This window comes from Sciurus carolinensis, chromosome 17 (genome assembly GCF_902686445.1).
Source record: "Sciurus carolinensis chromosome 17, mSciCar1.2, whole genome shotgun sequence".
NCBI classification, from domain to species: Eukaryota; Metazoa; Chordata; class Mammalia; order Rodentia; family Sciuridae; genus Sciurus; species Sciurus carolinensis.
This window is the reverse complement of record NC_062229.1, coordinates 20,336,320-20,356,482: the sequence shown is the minus strand read 5'-3', so window position 1 is coordinate 20,356,482 and position 20,163 is coordinate 20,336,320. Positions and strand designations below refer to the sequence as shown.

General features: G+C 43.2%; 1 protein-coding gene across 1 annotated transcript; it reads right to left on the bottom strand.

The window, feature by feature from the left end:
• Positions 1–682: 682 nt before the first annotated feature.
• LOC124968219 (zinc finger protein 670-like) lies at positions 683–13,274 on the bottom strand. The gene is made up of 4 exons (XM_047530504.1): positions 13,266–13,274; positions 3,759–3,885; positions 3,495–3,555; positions 683–2,322 (listed from the first exon to the last, which is right to left on the bottom strand). The coding sequence occupies exons 1-4, from the start codon at positions 13,272–13,274 to the stop codon at positions 2,229–2,231; spliced, it is 291 nt and encodes a 96-aa protein (XP_047386460.1). The 3' UTR covers positions 683–2,228.
• Between the last annotated feature and the right edge of the window lie 6,889 nt (positions 13,275–20,163).

Here is a 20,163-nt window from a genome sequence, read left to right as displayed (position 1 = left end):
CTAAAGACACCTACTCACCTAGTAGGTCCACTCCTTCCTTCCCCAGCTGCCCTGTGACCCCGGAAGCTGAGCAGTGAACCCCACTGTCCCCAGGCTTCCACAGCCTCGGGCTGCCCCTGCTTCAGCCAATGAAATGGGGCAGCCGCCAGCAAAGCAGCAACTAGGACAGAAGAGACAGGGGACTTACTCTCCTGCCTGACACCCGGCTGTCCTCTGCAACAGCCCCTGCTGAAGCTCAGGGTCTCACTGGGTTCTGGAACCTCTCCTGCCTCTTGCTCCTCAAGGGCTGCAGAGCCTCTGCCCTGCTCATGTTGGCCTGTGGTCCACACGCCACACGCACCGCCTGAAGGCGTTTTCTTTCGAAAACAGCACTGTTGGAAGTCTCTCACTCTAATTTTGAGTGTACTACCCATTTCTCCTCTGAACATTGTTTAAAACAAAAGTCTATTTAAGTCTAAAAAACATGTACAGATTTGAGAGCACAAGACCCTGGGTTCAATCCCCAGCACCGAAGGAAAAAAAAAAAAAAAAAAAAAAAAAAAAAAGTACAGAAATTTTATTAGAATAAACATTAAAAAGCAAAAATTATAAAATCCATGTACAAACATCATTTGTTCTGTAAACAAAGAGTATGCATGTAAAAAGTAAAAATCCCTCACAGGAGAAATATCCCAAGAATTAACAAGAACTCATTTTCCAACAGCCCATTGACCACAATTGTTTTAAAACGACATAAAAATTAAGCTGTATGGGGTATTAGAAAGACATTTCAAATTCACCCAGGGACCCAACATGGCTTAAAATGAAAGAGGAAAAGTTTGTGAACTGATTTGATTGAAAAAGGCATTACCTACTCAAGGCAGACACTACTGCTTATACAAAACTTATAATCATGTCAAAGTTTATCTACAAGTGTGAACATTAGAACAGCATAGTCCAGAGAGCTACTGTAAAAATGAACCACTGAAAAACACAGTATATTTATACCTTTTAGAACTTTTCCTTCAGGTTTTGTATTTTCTGGATCATTCTACACAAATTATTTTGCATCTTTTTACTTATAAGCTCTTCATATCACTTATATTTATAGAACTCCACTATGTAAGAGGTTTCCATAGGACTTTGAAACTATTTGTTACAACTGACAACTATTTTCATTTTTCACATTCACAGGGTTTCGATCTGTGTACATTTGATAAGTGTGCATTCTTACGAGTGGGCCAAGTGGTTTTGTACATCTCTGCTAACCAAGGAACTCTGTATACTGTAGTATTTTACATGTTAATTGAATTGAAATGACTAAGGGTGTTCCCTCCCATTTTACATTGATAGGAGTCCTCTTCACCATGAATTTTATTTTTTTAAACTTTTTTTTTTTAACCTTTATTTGATTTATAGAGGATTGAACCTTGTGCCTCACACGTGCTAGGCAAGTGCTCTACCACTGAGCTCCAGCCCCCGCCCTCCACCACACATTTCACATTAACAAGAATGGTCCTGTGGTAACGAAGACTTTATACATTCTATATTTAGGGTTATTCTCTACTGTGAATTTTTTTAATGTGCTTGAACATTACTGACACAATTGAATGCTTTCCCACTGTGCTTACACAGTGAGGTTTCTCCAGTGTGAATTCTCCCATGTATTTGAAGGAAATTAAAATATTTGGATGCTTTCCCACATTGCTTACACACCTAGGGTTTCTGTCCTTGTGAGTTGATTCATGTCTTCACACGTTACTCAGGGAATTGAAGGCTTTCCCACATTGCTTGACTCACAGGGTTTCTCTCCAGTCTGAGTTCTTTTGTTTTTGACGGACACTGGGACAAGGGAAGTTCTCACATTGCTGACATTCACAGGGTTTCTCTCCACTGTGAATCCTCTGGTGATTTTGAAGGGAACTGGCGCTACTGAGGACCTTCCCACACCGCTTACGTAGGCAGGGTGTCTCTCGGTGTGAAGGGGACTAGAGCTCCTGCAGGCCTCTCCTCACAGCTTACAGGCACAGGGCTTCTCTTCGGTGTGAGTACTTCTGTGCTCCTGAAAACAATGAAGATCCCTGAAGTATTTCCCTTGTTCTTTACATTAATTTGGCTTCTCTCCATATTCCTGATGCTCACTAGGTTTCTGTCCAGTGTGAGCTCTGAGGGGCGTAGGCAGGGATGAGTCACCAGCAGGGACATCTCCAAACACGTGGCCTTCACACGGTTTTGCCCCAGGAACAGTTTTATTGTTCACAACATGGTCTGGAATCTGGCTGAAAATTTTGCCAAACTCCGCTATCTTTTTTATGTTCCCAGAGTCTCTCTAAAACTTGACTTCTAGAAAAAACAAGAAGCACACACCAAACTATTGTTTATTACTTACCATGGGACTCGTTGGTTTTATACACTGTGAGACCCTATGAACAGGAGCAGAGGGAGGCCTGAGGACAGCGGTTATCAAACCCTGGTACCAAGTTAAGTACCAGGTGAATGCTGAACGTCTGCGCCACATTTAAATGCACTTTAGCCAGGTACGGTGGCACATGCCTGAAATTCTAGTGACTCAGGAGACTGAGGCCTTGAACTTGAATTGCAAGTTCAAGGTCAGTCTCAGCAACTTAGCAAGATCCTGCCTCAAAATAAAAAATAAAAAAGGATGGGAACATAGCTCAGTAGTAGAATGTCTCTGGATTCAATCTCTATTATCATTTAAAAAAAAAAAAAGAAGAACTTGAATATTCCTTCTGTGAAATGCTTGGGATCAAAAGCATTTGGGGGTCTGGGGTTGTGGCTCAGTGGTAGAGCACTTGCCTAGCACACGTGAGGCACTAGGTTCCATCCTAAGCACCACATATAAATAAGTAAAAAATAAAGGTCCACTGACAACTAAAAAGATATGTTAAAAAAAGCATTTTGGATTTGGTAACATTATATATACATAATGGGATTGCTTCGAGGGAGGTTTTATTTTAAACACAAAAGTCATTTTTGTTTCACATTCACCTTATACCCAAGGCCCACAGATAATTTCACACACTTTTAATAACTTGGGGCATGGAACAAGCTTGTGCCCACTGAACCATCAAAAAGCACCACTGGTTGCATTATGATGGCGTTCCAGCGGTTTCCAATATTGAGACATTTTTGGGCTTTGGAATTTCCAGACACACATGCTTAATCTGTATGAGTTTTTAGAGAAAAAATTCTGAGATCAAATCAATGTGATACTGGGCTTATTTGTATCACTTGTATGTTTTTAAAATTTGCTGTCCCTGAAATGGGACATGGTGGTGCACACCTGTAATGCCAGCAGCTCGGGAGGCCGAGGTAGGAGGATTGGGAGTTCAAACTCAGAGAGACCCTGTCTCTAAACAAAACATACAAAAGGGCCAAGAATGTGGCTCAGGGTTAAGTGTCCCTGTGTTCAACTACTGGTACCAAAAAGAAAAAAACTGCTGCCACACTGAGATTCTTGAGGGACACTGCTTTCTCCTGTGAGTACAAATCACCTTAGATTTCTCCTCAGATTTTCGTATTCATCTTCAGTGTTTTGGTCTTTCTGTATTTTTCCTAAAATGTAAACAGAAAAATCATGATGAGTTATTATAACATTATTTAAAAATTGTTGGATTCTAGCTAGATTCATTGCATAACATGACCATGCCTGAAATATTCACCAAAATATTCCCTTTCCGTTTTCCAATTCACGGGACATTATTCCGAGGACGAAGCACTTCTTCTCTAACTAGGTAAGGGAATCCTGCTTTCCTTACCTGCAGAGGCCAGGTGTCCGAAGGTTTCCAACATCACAGCTTTGTAGAGTTTCTTCTGAGAGGGATCCAGCAAAGCCCACTCCTCCAAGGTGGAGTTCACGGCTACGTCATCAAAGGTCGCTGCCTCCTAGAGCATCCCACGTGAATTTCCAGAAGGAAGGATGGGACTCCGTATTGCAGATCTGTGTCCACTTTATTAAACGTGTACACCAGGCTGTGCTCCCAAAAGCTCACTCTCGTCTGGTTGTCCCCCTCTGACTCTCCAACCCTGTTCACATCCCCTCACACACCAATTCTGACGTCGGATTAGAAATACGTGGTAAAACAACAGAACATGGACACCTATTGTGCTGCTGGGTTGCCCCAATTCCTCTTTGTACCCTGAATCGGTACCCCCTCTGATAACAAAGTCCTGTTAAGCAATGTGCACGGGAGAGTTAACACCAGGGCCTGGGGTTGTGGCTCCGTGGCAGAGCGCTGGCCTAGCCTGTGTGGCACCGGGTGTGATCTTCAGCACTGCATAAAAACGAAGAAATAAATAAAATAAAGGTATTCTGCCCATCTACAACTAAAAATACTTTTTTGTAAAAAAAGAGTTAATTCCAGGTGTCCTGAGGCTGAATATTCTTAGGAACACTTGACCAGCTGGGTGTGGTGGTGGGTGCCCATAGTGCCAACTTCTTGGGAGACTGAGGCAGGTGGACTCCAAGTTGGAGGCCAGCCTGGGCAACTTAGCACGAGTTGGTCTCAAAATAAATAAAAAGGGATAGGGACACAGCTCGGTGCTGGTACCCCTGCCCAGCAAGCATGTGCTAGGCTCTAAAATCCACCACCAAAAAAGAAAAAGGAGTTTGAGCGCAAAGTCTGACCTTTGTTGGTAATTGGGAACTGCTACTGGGATGGATCTCACTGCCTAACTAAAGAGGGGCTCAATGTTCCCAGTTTATCTACTTTGACTCCTGTGTCCCCCAGTGTTTGCGATTTTCAGAGAAAGTCCGCCTGACTAGCGCCCCATGTCCACTCCGGATGACTCTAACGAGCGGGTCAGACAGATACTAGTTAACACTCTCATCACAACTAGTTACTCAGGGAACGGAGCACATCCTCTGTGACCACGCTGAGACAACAACTAGAAGCTCGTACCTGCTTTCTTGTAGCCCAAACTTAACAAGTCCTATTAATTTTCATGATGGGTAATTCAGGGTGGTAATACAGACAACAGCAGTTTGTACTGGACAATGTGCTAGGGAAGGGTGCCAAGTGTTCTCAGAGCTCAATGTCATCAAAATATAGCCACTCGCACAAATCTGTAAAATTTTACAATTCCCACATCTTTGACTAGTCAACAAAATGACATAATCTGGTAGTTATAAAAATTTTCTGATGTTTACACCGAGACAACAACTAGAAGTTTGTACCTGGGTTCTGACAGGTGACAGGTAAGCTGTACTGAGAATTTATTCCCATGGGCAGAAGTTTGGGTGGTTTGTCTCCTGCGAGCTCCAGAGGGGCAAGGCCCTGGGCTCCTGATCACCTTCTCTTGCAGGGACACAAAGGGAAGGAGAAATGTTGAGGGTTAAATATTGTCACCACACATCAGAAAATGAAGTTACATATTCCACTTGCCAGTGCAGCATGGAAGGAACTAAAATAGGACATTCGTGGATTTTAAAGGCAACCCACTGTCTCCAAACTGGAAGAACAAAGGAGAAGCACAGCTTGCTAGTGCTGAAATCCACGAGCAGAACAAGGGCTGGAGAGCCTCAAGTGATCCCGATGGACTGATAAAGGTTGAGAAAAGACAAACCTGAGAATCAAACCGCCAAGGGGTCCAGTTTAGCTGCCAAATCTTGGAGTTGCAGTGACAACCAGAGAAAAATCACTCCTGACAGAAAAGAGGCAATTCTGAAAATTTTGGTTTTCACAAATTCTATCATGGAAAAAACAAAAACCAAAACCAACGCCTAACCAGCCGGGAGACTTCTAGAGTCAGATATTGGCAGGGGGCAGGGAAGAGGGGGGACAAGTGAAACCCCAATTTCTACCCCCTCTAATCTTCTTTCCTCAATACTGGAAAGAGGAGAATTTGATTTAAAGTTACTCCATTAGACTATTCAACTGTCAACAATAACAACAACAACAAATCACAAAGAATACAAAGAGGGAAATATGTCTCGTGAATGAAAAAATATATACTGAAAGAAACCATTGCAGAGACATCTCAGACACTGAACTTCCGGGACAAAGATTCTCAAGCACCTGTCTCAACTACGCTCAAAAGAGTGGAGACAAACAAGGTGAAAGAACTAAAGGACACCAGGAAAAGCAGATGTGAATAACACAATACTGTTAGGGTCCAATATCGACTGGTCCCCGATATCGACTGATCCCCAGAGAGTCAAAGTGCACACACAGTAATGCAAGACAGACAGTGAGGTTTTATTGCAAGCTCGAGCCTGGACCACAATCAGCCTCTCAGACCATTGCAATGGCTGAGTGGGGAGCGGCCCGAGGGGCGAGAAAACCCTCTATTTAAGAGATTCCCAAGCATTCACACACAAAGACCCGTACGTTATTGGTTAACATTTGAACAGCTAAACATTAGTCCTCCTCTGGTTGGGTCCTGCCAATCTATTTGATTCTCACTGGGTCCCGCCAGAACTGAACGGTCCTATAGGAAGAAGGGAGGAGGGAAGGGGTGAACTAAGCAGGAGATGAGTTGGGGCTAGGCCCCCCTGTCCTTGATAGATAAGGATTCCAGGCAGCTGCACATTCCTCGGACAAATATCTCTTAACAACCTTGATAAGCACAGGGGCCCAGCAGTCCTGTTTGTCCTGTATCTTGAGGACTAACAGGACTCTTGAGGGTGCAGTCACAACTGCCTGCATCCTGGTGATTAAGACAGCTGCATAGATATCACCCTGTTCTCGACAAATACCAAAAAAAAAAAAAAAAAAAAAAATCAGAAATTATCAAAAGGACTATGTAGAAATTATGCAGGTACAAAGAACAACAACTTAAATGAAACCATCACCAGAGCCGTGCAGTAGTGGATTTAAACAAGCACAACAAAGAATCAACTTAGATGAAGATACAAAGAGGGAATTAATGCAGCCTGAAGAAGAGCAAGAGAACAAATTAGAGAATGTGTCACCAGGATCTCTGCATTGCAAGAGTTGTTGAGTGAAGTTCTCTAGAGGAAATAAAAAAGATGTTAGAACTCTGATCTCATTAAAAAAAATTAGAAAAGAATGAACTGGAAGTGTAACAAAACTTTGCTTTCTTGTTATTTGTGAAGGTATAAATTGTTAACATCAACACCGTCCTGCACAGGTAGAGCTACTGATAGGTGAGATGAATGACAGCAACTGTGCAGATGTGAGGGGGGCCGATTAGATTCCAGAGAAGCTGCACTGCCCCTAAACAGCACAGGGACGCCCGAACCTGGATTTAGATTAGTTGTAAATGGATTTTGCTAACACTGGGAAACGCACTAAAATATTAAGAAGCATCCTTGATATCCTTATGGAGGACAGAAGATGGAATTACGTCAAATACGCAACTAAAATGACAAGCCAGAAAAGACTGGAAGCTCATATGAAACCCCAGAACAATTAAAACAAACAAAAAGTTACAAATATGGTACTCATTAACCCAAATATAGCAATAAAAACTTTGAATGTGAATTATCTGCACGCATTAAATAAAAGAGAGCATAACGGAGTTGATCAAAAAACAAGACCCAACTTTGTGTTTACAAGGAAACACATACACAGGGAGTGGAGTTAGATAACATACAAAAGATTCAAAATTTCAGTTGGGTTGGAGAAATAAAGCAAGAGATCTATCACACAACATGGTAAATGTAGTTAATAAGATTGTACTGTGCTCTGGAAAATCAAATGGATTCGATTTTAAGTGATCTCACCAAAAAACACATGATAGGTCTGACCTAATATATATAATTACCTCAATTTAGCCATACCGTAATGTAAACATATTTTGAAACATTATGTTCTATATGACAAACATTCAATTTTTATTGGTCAATAAAAATATGAATATTTTAAAAATAAGATAAAATATGCAGATAGATTTAATATAAAGATAAAAAGAGAGACATGCCACTTTGGCACTGATCAAAAATATATAAGCTAGCTGGGTAGGTGGTGCACACCTGTTATCCTGGCAGCTTGCGTGGCTGAGGCAGGAAGATCATGAGTTCAAAGCCAGCCCCAGCAACTTAGTGAGACCTGTCTCTAAATAGAATATAGAAAGGGGCTGGAGATGTACCTGGGCAGAGTTCAATTTCAGGTACCAAAAAAAAAAAAAAAAAAAAATTTTAAAGCAACAGAAGAAACATAGTTGGAAAAACCTCAAGAATTACAAATGAATTTTTTTTTATGTGTGTGATGCTGGGGAATGACACTAGGCTCTGGTACTGGGTAGGTAAGTCCTCTACCACTAAGCTACATCCCCAGGCCTAAACCACAAACTTTTAAATGACATATGTCAAAGGGAAGTCTCAAAAGAAGTCTATTTCAAAATAATTGAAAATTAATTTACATCTTAATATCACTTCTGGGATACAGAAAAAAAAAACAGCTTTAGGGAAAGATTTAAAGCAGGAAGGGCATATACTAGAAAACAAGAAAGATCTCAATAGTCTATCATGGAAGGATTTTATTTCATCTTCAGATCTGAAGGTTAGTTTTGCTGGGTATAGGATTCTTGGTTGGCAACCTGTTCTTTCAGAGCTTGAAATATGTTGTTCTAGGCCTTTCTAGCTTTTAGAATCTGGGTTGAAAAGTCTGCTGCTATCTGTATTTGTTTCCCCCTATATGTAACCTGATACTTTTCTCTCGCAGCCTTCAAAATCCTATTTATTTTGAATGTTAGGCATATTCATTATAATGTGCCTTGGTGTAGATCTGTTGTGATTTTGTGCATTTGGTGTTCTGTAAGCCTCTTGTATTTGATTTTCTATTTCATTCTTCATGTTTGGGACATTTTCTGAAATTATTTCATTGAATAGGTTGTTCATTCCTTTGGTTTGTATCTCTGTGCCTTCCTCAATCTCAATAATTCTTAAACTTGGTCTTTTCATGATGTCCCATAGTTCTTGGAGATTCTGTTCATGATTTCTTACCATCTTCTCTGTTTGGGCCACTTTATTTTCAAGATTAAATATTTTGTCTTCATTGTCTGAGGTTTTGTCTTCCAAGTGGTCTAGTCTTTTGGTGATGCTTTCCATTGAGCTTTTTATTTGGTTTATTGTTTCCTTCATTTCAAGGATTTCCTTTTTTTTTTTTTTTTTTTTTGAGAATCTCTATCTTTTTGTTGAAATGATCTTTTGCTTCCTGCAGTTGCTCTTTCAACTGCTTATTGGTATTATCATTCATTGCCTGCATTTGCTCTTTTATCTCATCCTTTGCTTCATGAATCATCTTAATTATGTATAATGTGAAGTCCTTTTCTGACATTTCTTCTACCATACTGTCATTGGATTCTATTAATATAGAATCTAGATTTGTTTGGATCATTTTCTTCCCTTGTTTTTTCATGTTGTTCATGTATCTTCCCCTCTAGCAGTGCAGATCTGGGGTACTGCAGATTCCCCCCTATAGGCTAATAGTGGCCCTATACATTTCCAAAACCTTTCCTTTAAGGGGAGATCAATATTAGCAGTGCCCAATTCAGACACTATGCAATCCTAGACCAAATAGCCCTTATGAGGACATTAACAATATTATCATAATAAACAGAATGAGTTCAAATATTCTCTTCAGTATAACAAACAGGTTTGCAATAAGGTCTGCAGTTTCTAATGGAGGACCAAGAGGATGCAGAGGGATGTAGAATGTGGGTGTTAATGGGATAAGAAAAGAATATACAGAAGTTCTAGATAATAGAAAGGGTGAGAGTGTAATCAAAAGAAATTGGACATTAGCATGCAAAAAGGAAGAAAGAGACTCTGAGGGAACAGGTAAACAAAAGGAAAAGACCAAGAAAAGTAAAGAAATAAAAACATAAAATTGTTCAATAAGGAGAAAAAAGAAAATCTACAGTATAACAGTCATATAGTATTCAAACCTCCCAGTGTTCAGTAGCCTGATGCATGAGAGGTACCTGACAATGAGCTTCCAGTCTCCAGCAGGCATCTCAGGATGGGATTTGCCCCACCTAAAGATGGGAGCTCCAGCTTCCAGGATTATCCAAGATGGCCACTCTGGCTTCAAAATGTGCTGGCAAATGGGAAGCTGCAGCTTGGGGTGTGGATGTAGTCAGCTGGAGGTCCTGGAGGTGGGGTGTGGTTGGTCAGGCAGGGGTCCTGGAGGTTGGGTGTGTGTGGTGTGGTTGTGGGATCCTGGAGGCTGGGTGCTGTTGCTCCCTGTTGAGTAACAAGGTCTGATGTATCTCCTTAGGGCCCGCACAAAGGAGAATATGGGGCCGAGCAGGATGATGAGTGTCGGCGGCTAAGGAACCACACCAGAGCCAGGAGGTCTGTCAGCGCATGTGGCGAAGCAGGAACTTGTTTATTGAGGAGGTTACACAGGTTTTATGTAGGATGGGGCTAGGTAGGAGCTAATTAGCTTAAAAATTAACAAGGCACGGGGGATTCACGCAGGGGAGAGTTCCCTAGGACTATATGGCAATCACGAGTTGATCACGTTCGCAGAACTGCTACTAACCAGTCCCTGACAGTAGGAGGTGGAGATAAGCAGGCCAACCAGGGAGCTACACATAACTGGTTGCTGGGTAAGAACATACCTCCCAGGTTTCAGGGGAGGGAGGCAGTGCAAGGAGGTCTGAGTAAACTGGTAGTGAGTCAGGCAGTGCCACGTGTGAGGAGGGGGTCACCATGAGGGTGCAGTCACCATTACAGGGTGTGTCCCTATAGGGTGCAATCAGTCGGTCTGGGGTCCCGGTGGCAGGGAGCAGTCAGTCTACGTGAGGGTCCCAGAGGCAGGGAGTGATTGGTCGGGCTGAGGGATCCTGGAGACGGTGCTCAGTCAGTCCAGCCAGGGGTCCTACGGGGCTGGCTGTTGTCTCAAAATGGAGGCAGCCACGTGTAATCAAACCTGCAGGGACTGTGACAGTGAACTTCCAGGCAACAGCAGGCAGCTGGCGCTCCACTGGCAGTCGGCGATCAGTTTGCTGACTGTTGTTGGATAATCGGGAGGTGAACCTTGTGTGATGAATAGGTATGAGGCAGGTGATGGACCAGCCAGAGGCAGGCAAATGGTGGATGATAGACACCTGACAGTGAGCAGTCTGCACTCAAAAAAGGCGTCGATATGCTGGCAGACTGCAGGTCATCACAGCAGACAAATGGGGTAAACAGCAGGGGATCGATAAGCAGCAAAAACTGCCTCACCGAGAAACAGATATACTCTGCTTGAAACCGGAGTTATGGAGCGACAAGGAACACAGCCTCCCTCTAGCCCCCCATCTTGGATCATCTGAAAGATCTCAATAGTCTAGCATTACATTTCAGAAACCCAGAGAAACAAGATCGAGACAATCTTGGTCAAGTGTAGGAAAAGGACAATTAAAGAACACATCATTGAAATTACAAACAGGAAACCGAAGGCTATGGAAAATAGGCCCAAGAAATCCCCTGATTGCTCCCTACCTGCTCTGCCCTGCCCTACAAGAGCCCACCATGGACACTCCTCCCATGACCTGGCTCTGCTGAGGCCCTCCTGGTGGCCTGCCACCATCACTCCCCAAGATTGCCCCTCCCGAGCTGAATCAAGCCTCCTTGGTCTATGAGATCTGCCTCCACTTCCTTTTCCTTTTTGCATTCTCTGTCATGTGCTTTCATTTGGTTCCCTGATTGGGAACAAGGCTTTTGGGGGGTTCGGAACCTGCATTTTTCTCTCTCTGTGGCGACCTCCGAATCAGAGGCTGCTCTCTGCCATTTTATCTCTGCATGCAACACCGCCTTCTCATTCCTCCAAGAGGTAAGATTCCTTCTGGTCTCCCACAGAAGGTACCTGCCTGAGACCTCTGCCTTTGGCTTGTCTGGACCCCTGGGGAGTCCCTACTATTAAGATTGTAGGGGGATGCCTCTCATTCTCTGGTGGAACTCTGTCCGGTGACAGGAGATACTGGGGATTCTTTGATCTTAACCACCCTCCTGGTCAAACCCCTCCAGCATGGGAGCTACCCACCCAGGACTCCTCCTTATATTGTCTCACCGCTCATCCAGACTCCGGGGGTCCCGTGCCAATCTGGCTGCCATCTAAACCAGGTAACCTAAGTCAATGTCCTGAGTTCAGCATTCAAGAACTTTGACCCCCAAATCCTCCCAAGACTTAGATAACTTCCTCCAACAAAATGGCACATGGCCTGAGGTTCCCTACGAATGCCCCCAGCCCACAGGTCCCAGCCTGCAGCCCCGGCCCCCACCTGCCGCAGGCGCCTCCACCCTGCTGAGAGCTCAGGCCCGGCCCTGCCTCGCCTGACCACTCAGGAAGCCGGGAACTGAGGGACGTAGCCGGGCGCCCCCACCAGGGAGACGCCTCTGCGACTCACCGCCCAGCCCCACTGCCTCCTGCCAGCCCGCGGCACCCCGCTGCGCCAGAAGTGAACGCCAAGCTGGTTCCTAGCTCCGCTCGAAGCCCTCCTTATGCCAACCTCGCTCTGCTCTCCAGTGAATTCCCACGACTCCTGCTCCATAAGTCCCCTGGATCAGGTCCTGACTCCCGGCCCTCTTCTTCATTTACTGCCCCCAAAGAGCAGCGCACTGGTCCAGCTTTTACCTGGGCTTCAGTGCCAGCGCTGCCACGGGGGGTGTGGGTGTTGGGGAGAGCAGAGGTCCTCATCCTGGGCACCCCCACCCTGCCCGGCCCCTCCCCAGAGGCCCCAGGCTCCTCAGACGGTTGTCACCCCCACGCCACCTGGGATGAGGCTCACCCACCGGAGCAAGTGCATGAGCGGGTGTGCCCATGGACCATGAAGTCATCCGCCATCTCACGTCTCAGGAGCTGGGTCAGACACCCTTCACCAGGTGCTGGGAATGCCCGTCCTGACTTGCTTCAGTCTCCTTTCTGTGGGAGAAATTCAGGGGGAGGGACAGAGGAAGGCTTGAGACGACCACGGGCAGCCGGCTGGGGCCACCCCTGGTGCCCCACGAGGCTCTCATGTCCTGAATCTGACCCTCACTCCTGAGGGTGATGAGCAGCCTTGCAGGTTTCCAACCCCGGACGAAGGTCTCATCCTCGCCAGCCTCGTTGTGGGACTTTGCTCTTGCACCCGATGAGAGATTAGTGGATCCATCACCTTTGTGATGTTCCCAGTATCATCTTTATAGTAATGGCGTGTTCCGGGCGCTGCCACGTGGGATTGGCATTACTCTCATTCCAGTGCTCACGTCCTCTGGTTTCTCCTGTCAAAGCGCCCACCCCGCAGAGGACCTCACAACCTGCTCTTCTGAACCAGGATTTGCCACTGACCCCTCCACAGACCCCAGACGGTCCTGAGAGGGAAGCCCAGGCTACTTGCCCCATGTCGCCCCCTCGCAGCTGGAAGCAGCCAGAGCAATTGCCATCCGTTTTCCTCTAACAGCTGTTAAAATGATGCTTTCAGAGTGGGAAGCGAGGCCGGGACTGTGGGACAAAATGACAGTGTAGATAATAAATAATTGGGTGGATGGCGCTGGTTGGAAAGGAAAGGAAATAACCGTTAGTGTCTCCAAAGCCCGCCCCGCTGCTCCGCCTGTTGCCCAGGATGTCTGCCCCCTGAGAGGCCTCTCCCTCTACCTAGTGCTTAAGGAATGAACCCCCCTGGGCGGCTTAGCTCCCACCCTTGGATCACTCTGCCTTTAGCCCACCTTTTGTCACTAGTCGCATAAGGATGGCGGGTGGAGAGGGCTTGCTAAATGCTGACCCCCGACGAGCTTTCTGTTCCAAGAAGCAGTTCACCTGCAGCCCTGCCTGGCCTCTGAGGACAGGACATTCATTCCTCAGCAAACCACCTGCCCACTGCAGGAGAAATGCAGGCCCAAAGCAAGGTCGATAAGAGGAGCCAAGATTCCCTGAAGGAGTCTTTTGTGCCCAGATCCTGAAACTCTGAGAGATTCTCAAGGTAGAGCTCCCCTAGCTTTAAAATTAGACTGCCTTCAGCTGGGTGTAGGGGTGCACACCTGTGATCCCAGCAACTCAGGAGGCTGAGGCAGGAGGATCAAAAATTCAAAGCCGGAGCTGGGGAGATAGCTCAGTCAGTAGAGTGCTTGCCTTGCAAGCGGAAAGCCCTAGGTTCGATCCTCAGAGCCGCAAAAAAAAAAAAAAAAAAAAAAAAAAAAAAAAATTCAAAGCCAGCCTCAGCAGATTAGTGAGGCCTTAAGTAACTCAGCAAGACCTTCTCTCGAAATAAAATAGCAAAAAGGGCTGGGAAGGTGGCTCAGTGGTTAAGCACCCCTGGGTTCAATCCCCAGTACCAAAAAAAAAAAAAAATAGACTACCTACTCTAGGCTCTCATAAGACACATTTTCTTCTGTACCCCTCTCATCTGGCAGGAGAAAGATCAGGAAATCTGTCTCAGTTAATTCGAGTAAATTTACCCCTCATCCGTCCTAGTTCAGGAATCCAAATTATTTATTTTCTCTAATAAAGACTTTACCTGGAGATCCAAGATGGCGGACTAGAGGGAGGCTGAGTTCCTTGTCGCTCCATAACTCCGGTTTCAAGCAGAGGATATCTGTTTCTTGGTGAGGCAGTTTTTGCTGCTTATCGATCCCCTGCTGTTTACCCCATTTGTCTGCTGTGATGACCTGCAGTCTGCCAGCATATCGACGCCTTTTTTGAGTGCAGATTGCTCACTGTCAGGCATCTATCATCCACCATTTGCCTGCCTCTCGCCTGTCCATTGCCTGCCTTACATCTATCCATCACCCAATGCACAAGGTTCACCTCCCGATTATCCGACAACAGTCAGCAAACTGATCGCCGACTGCCAGTGGAGCGCCAGCTGCCTGCTGTTGCCTGGAAGTTCACTGTCACAGTCCCTGCAGGTTTGATTACATGTGGCTGCCACCATTTTGAGACAACAGCCAGTCCCCGTAGGACCCCTGGCCAGACTGACTGAGCCCCAACTCCAGGATCCCTCAGCCTGACCGATCACTCCCTGCCCCTGGGGCCCTCACATCAACTGACTGCTCCCTGCCGCCAGGGACCCACTGACTGCGCCCTATCACTGGAACCCCAGACCAAAGATTGCACCCGGCCTCCAGGATCCAACAACCACACCAAACACACCGGACCTCCAAGACCCCAGCTGAACCAACCGCATCCCATCTCCAGGACCTCCAGCTGACCACATCCACCCCTGAGCTGCAGCTCCCCGTTTGCCAACACATTTCGAAGCCAGAGTGGCCATCTTGGATAATCCTGGAAGCCATAGCTCCAATCCTTGGTGGGGCAAATCCCATCTTGCGACGCCTGCTGGAGGCTTGAAGCTCATTGTCAGGTACCTCTCATGCATCAGGCTACTGAAGACTGGGAAGTTTGAATACTATATGACTGCTATAGTGTAGATTTTCTTTTTTCTCCTTTTTAAAAAATTTAAGTTTTTATTTCTTTACTTTTCTTGCTCTCTTTCTTTCTTTGTGGTGCTGGGGATCAAACCCAGGGCCTTGTGCTTAAGCACTCTACCAACTGAGCTATCTCCCCAGCCCCACTTTTCTTGCTCTCTTTTACTTTTGTTTATCTGTTCCCTCAGAGGCTCTTTCTCCCTTTTTTGCATGCTAACATCCGATTTCTTTTGATTACACTCTCACCCTTTCTATTTTCTAGAACTTCTGTATATTCTTTTCTTATCCCATTAACACCCACATTCTACATCCCTCTGCATCCTCTTTGTCCTCCATTAGAAACTGCAGACCTTATTGCAAACCTGTTTGTTTTACCAAACATAATATTTGAACTCATTTTGTTTATGATGACAATTTTGTTATTGTCCCCATAGGGGCTATTTGGTCTAGGATTGCATAGTGTCTGAATTGGGCACTGCTAATATTGATCTTCCCTTAAAGAAAGGGTTTTGGAAACCTATAGGGCCACTATAAGCCAATAGGGGGAAATCTGCAATACCCCAGATCTGCACTGCTAGAGGAGAAGATACATGAACAACATGAAAAAACAAGGGAAGAAAATGATCCAAACAAATCTAGATTCTATATTAATAGAATCCAATGAGAGTATGGTAGAAGAAATGTCAGAAAAGGACTTCACATTATACATAATTAAGATGATTCATGAAGCAAAGGATGAGATAAAAGAGCAAATGCAGGCAATGAATGATAATACCAATAAGCTGAAAGAGCACCTGCAGGAAGCAAAAGATCATTTCAACAAAGAGATAGAGATTCTCAAAAAAACCAAACAGAAATCCTTGAAATGAAGGAAACAATAAACCAAATAAAAAACTCAATGGAAAGCATCACCAAAAGACTAGACCACTTGGAAGACAAAACCTCAGACAATGAAGACAAAATACTTAATCTTAAAGTGGCCAAAACAGAGAAGATGGTAAGAAATCATGAACAGAATCTCCAAGAACTATGGGACATCATGAAAGGACCAAGTTTAAGAATTATTGGGATTGAGGAAGGTGCAGAGCTACAAACCAAAGGAATGAACAACCTATTCAATGAAATAATTTCAGAAAATTTCCCAAACCTGAAGAATGAAATGGAAAATCAAATACAAGAGGCTTACAGAACACCAAATGCACAAAATCCCAACAGATCTACACCAAGGCACATTATAATGAAAATGCCTAACATTCAAAATAAAGATAGGATTTTGAAGGCCGTGAGAGAAAAGCATCAGATTACACACAGGGGGAGACCAATACGGATAGTAGCCAACTTCTCAACCCAGACTCTAAAAGCTAGAAGGGCCTGGAACAACATATTTCAAGCTCTGAAAGAACATGGTTGCCAACCAAGAATCCTATACCCAGCAAAACTAACCTTCAGATTTGAAGATGAAAGAAAATCCTTCCATGATAAACAAAAGTTAAAAGAATTTACAAATAGAAAACCTGTGCTACAGAATGTTCTCAATAAAATATTCCATGAGGAGGAAATGAAAAACAACAATGGAGGTCAGCAAAGGGAGGAACTACCTTAGAGAAAAACCACTCAAAGGAGAAACCAAGCCAACTTGAAAACCAAAAATAAGCCAAATGACTGGGAATACAAATCATATCTCAATAATAACCCTGAATGTTAATGGCCTAAACTCATCAATCAAAAGACATAGACTGGCAGAATGGATTAAAAAGAAAGACCAACAATATGCTGCCTGCAAGAGACTCATCTCATAGAAAAAGACATCCACAGACTAAAGTGAAAGGATGGGAAAAAACCTACCACGCACATGGACTCAGTAAAAAAGCAGGGGTTTCCATCCTTATTTCAGATAAAGCAGACTTCAAGCCAAAGTTAGTCAGAAGGGATAAAGAAGGACATTTCATATTGCTTAAGGGAACCATAAATCAGGAAGACATAACGATAGTAAATAATTATGCCCCAAACAATGGTGCATCCCTGTACATCAAACAAATCCTTCTCAATTTCAAGAATCACATAGACCACAACACAATAATTCTGGGTGACTTTAATGCACTGCTGTCACCACTAGATAGATCTTCCAAAGAAAATCCAACAAAAGAAACCATAGAACTCAATAACACAATCAATAACCTAGACTTAATAGACATATATAGAATATTCCATCCATCAACAAGTGGATTCACTTTCTTCTCAGCAGCACATGGAACTTTCTCCAAAATAGACCATATGTTATGCCACAAAGCAGCCCTTAGGAAATGCAAAAAAATAGAGATACTGCCTTGTGTTCTATCAGATCATAATGGACTGAGAATAGAAATCAATGACAAAATAAAAAAAAGAAATTACTCCAACACCTGGAGACTAAATAATATGCTATTGAATAAAATATGGATAACAAAAAACATCAGGGAGGAGATAAAAAAATTCTTAGAGGTCAATGAGAACGATGATACAACATATCAAAATCTCTGGGACACTATGAAAGCGGTGCTAAGAGGAAAATTCATTGCATGGAGCACATTCCAGAAAAGAATGAAAAGTCAACAACTAAATGACCTAACACTACAGCTCAAAGCCCTAGAAAAAGAAGAACAGAATAACAGCAGAAGTAGTAGAAGACAGGAAATAATTAAAATCAGAGCTGAAATCAATGAAATTGAAACAAAAGAAACTATTCAAAAAATTGACAAAACAAAAAGTTAGTTCTTTGAGAAAGTAAACAAAATAGACAAACCCTTAGCCACACTAACAGAGAAGGAGAGAGAAAACTCAAATTACTAAAATACATGATGCAAAGGGAAATATCACAACAGACACTACTGAGATACAGAACATAATGAGAAGCTACTTTGAAAATCTGTATTCCAACAAAATAGAAACTACCAAAGACCTTGACAAATTTCTAGAGATATGCTCCTCCAAACTGAACCAGGAGGACATACACAATTTAAACAGATCAATATCAAGCAATGAAATAGAAGAAGCCATTAAAAATCTACCATCCAAGAAAAGCCCAGGACCAGATGGATTCTCAGCTGAGTTCTACAAGACCTTCAAAGAACTCATTCCAATACTTCTCAAAGTATTCCAGGAAATAGAAAAGGAAGGTACCCTACCGAACTCATTCTATGAAGCTAATATCACCCTAATACCCAAACCAGGAAAAGACATATCAAGAAAAGAAAATTTTAGACTAATATCCTTGATGAAAAAGATCCTTAACAAAATATTGGCAAACCATAGACAAAACCATATTAAGAAAATTGTGCACCACGATCAAGTGGGGTTCATCCCTAGAATGCAAGGATGGTTCAACATTCATAAATCAATAAACGTAATCCATCATGTCAATACACTTAAGGATAAGAATCATATGGTTATTTCAATTGATGCAGAAAAAGTGTTCAACAAAATACAACACCCCTTCATGCTCAAAACACTAGAAAAAATAGGGATAGTAGGAACATACCTGAACATTGTAAAGGTTATTTATGCCAAGCCCATGGCCAACATCATTCTTAATGGAGAAAAACTGAAACCAGTCCCTTTAAAAATGGGAACAAGACAGGGATGTCCTCTTTCACCACTTCTATTCAACATTGTCCTCAAAATACTAGCCAGAGCAATTAGGCAGACCAAAGAAATTAAAGGGATACGAATAGGAAAAGAGGAACTTAAGCTGTCACTATTTGCGGATGACATGATTCTATATTTAGAGGATCCAAAAGTCTCCTTCAGAAAACTTCTAGACCTCATCAATGAATTCAGCAAAATAGCAGGCTATAAAATCAACACGCATAAATCTAAAGCATTTTTATATGCAAGCGACGAAACAGCTGAAAGGGAAATGAGGAAAACAACCCCATTTGCAATAGTCTCAAAAAAAATAAAATACTTGTTGATCAATCTAACCAAAGAGGTAAAAGATCTCTACAATGAAAACTACAAAACATTGAAGAAAGAAATTGAGGAAGACCTTAGAAGATGGAAAGATCTCCCATGTTCTTGGATAGGCAGAATTAATATTGTCAAAATGGCCATACTACCAAAAGTGCTATACAGATTCAAGGCAATTCCAATTAAAATCCCAATGACGTACCTTACAGAAATAGAGCAAGTAATCATGAAATTCATCTGGAAGAATAAGAAACCTGGAATAGCTAAGGCAATCCTCAGTAGAAAGAGTGGAGCAGGGGGTATTGCAATACCAGATCTTCAACTCTACTACAAAGCAATAGTAACAAAAGTAGTATGGTATTTGTACCAAAATAAACAGGTAGATCAATGGTACAGAATAGAGGACACCAACACAAACCCAAATAAATACAATTTTCTCATACTAGACAAAGGTGCCAAAAATATGCAATGGAGGAAAGATAGCCTCTTCAACAAATGGTGCTGGTAAAACTGGAAATCCATACGCAACAGAATGAAAATATACCCCTATCTCTCACCCTGCACAAAAATCAACTCACAATGGATCAAGGACCTTGAAATCAGACTAGAGACCCTGAATCTTATAGAAGAAAAAGTAGGTCCAAAGCTTCACCTTGTTGGCTTAGGATCAGACTTCCTTAACAGGACTCCCATAGTACAAGAAATAAAAGCAAGAATCAATAACTGGGATAGATTCAAACTAAAAAGGTTTCTCTCAGCAAAGGAAACTATCAGCAATGCGAAGAGAGAGCCTACAGAGTGGGAGAATATCTTTGCCACTCATCCTTCAGATAGAGCACTAATTTCCAGAACATTTAAAGAACTCAAAAAACTCTACACGAAGACTACAAATAACCCAATCAACAAATGGGCTAAGGGTATGA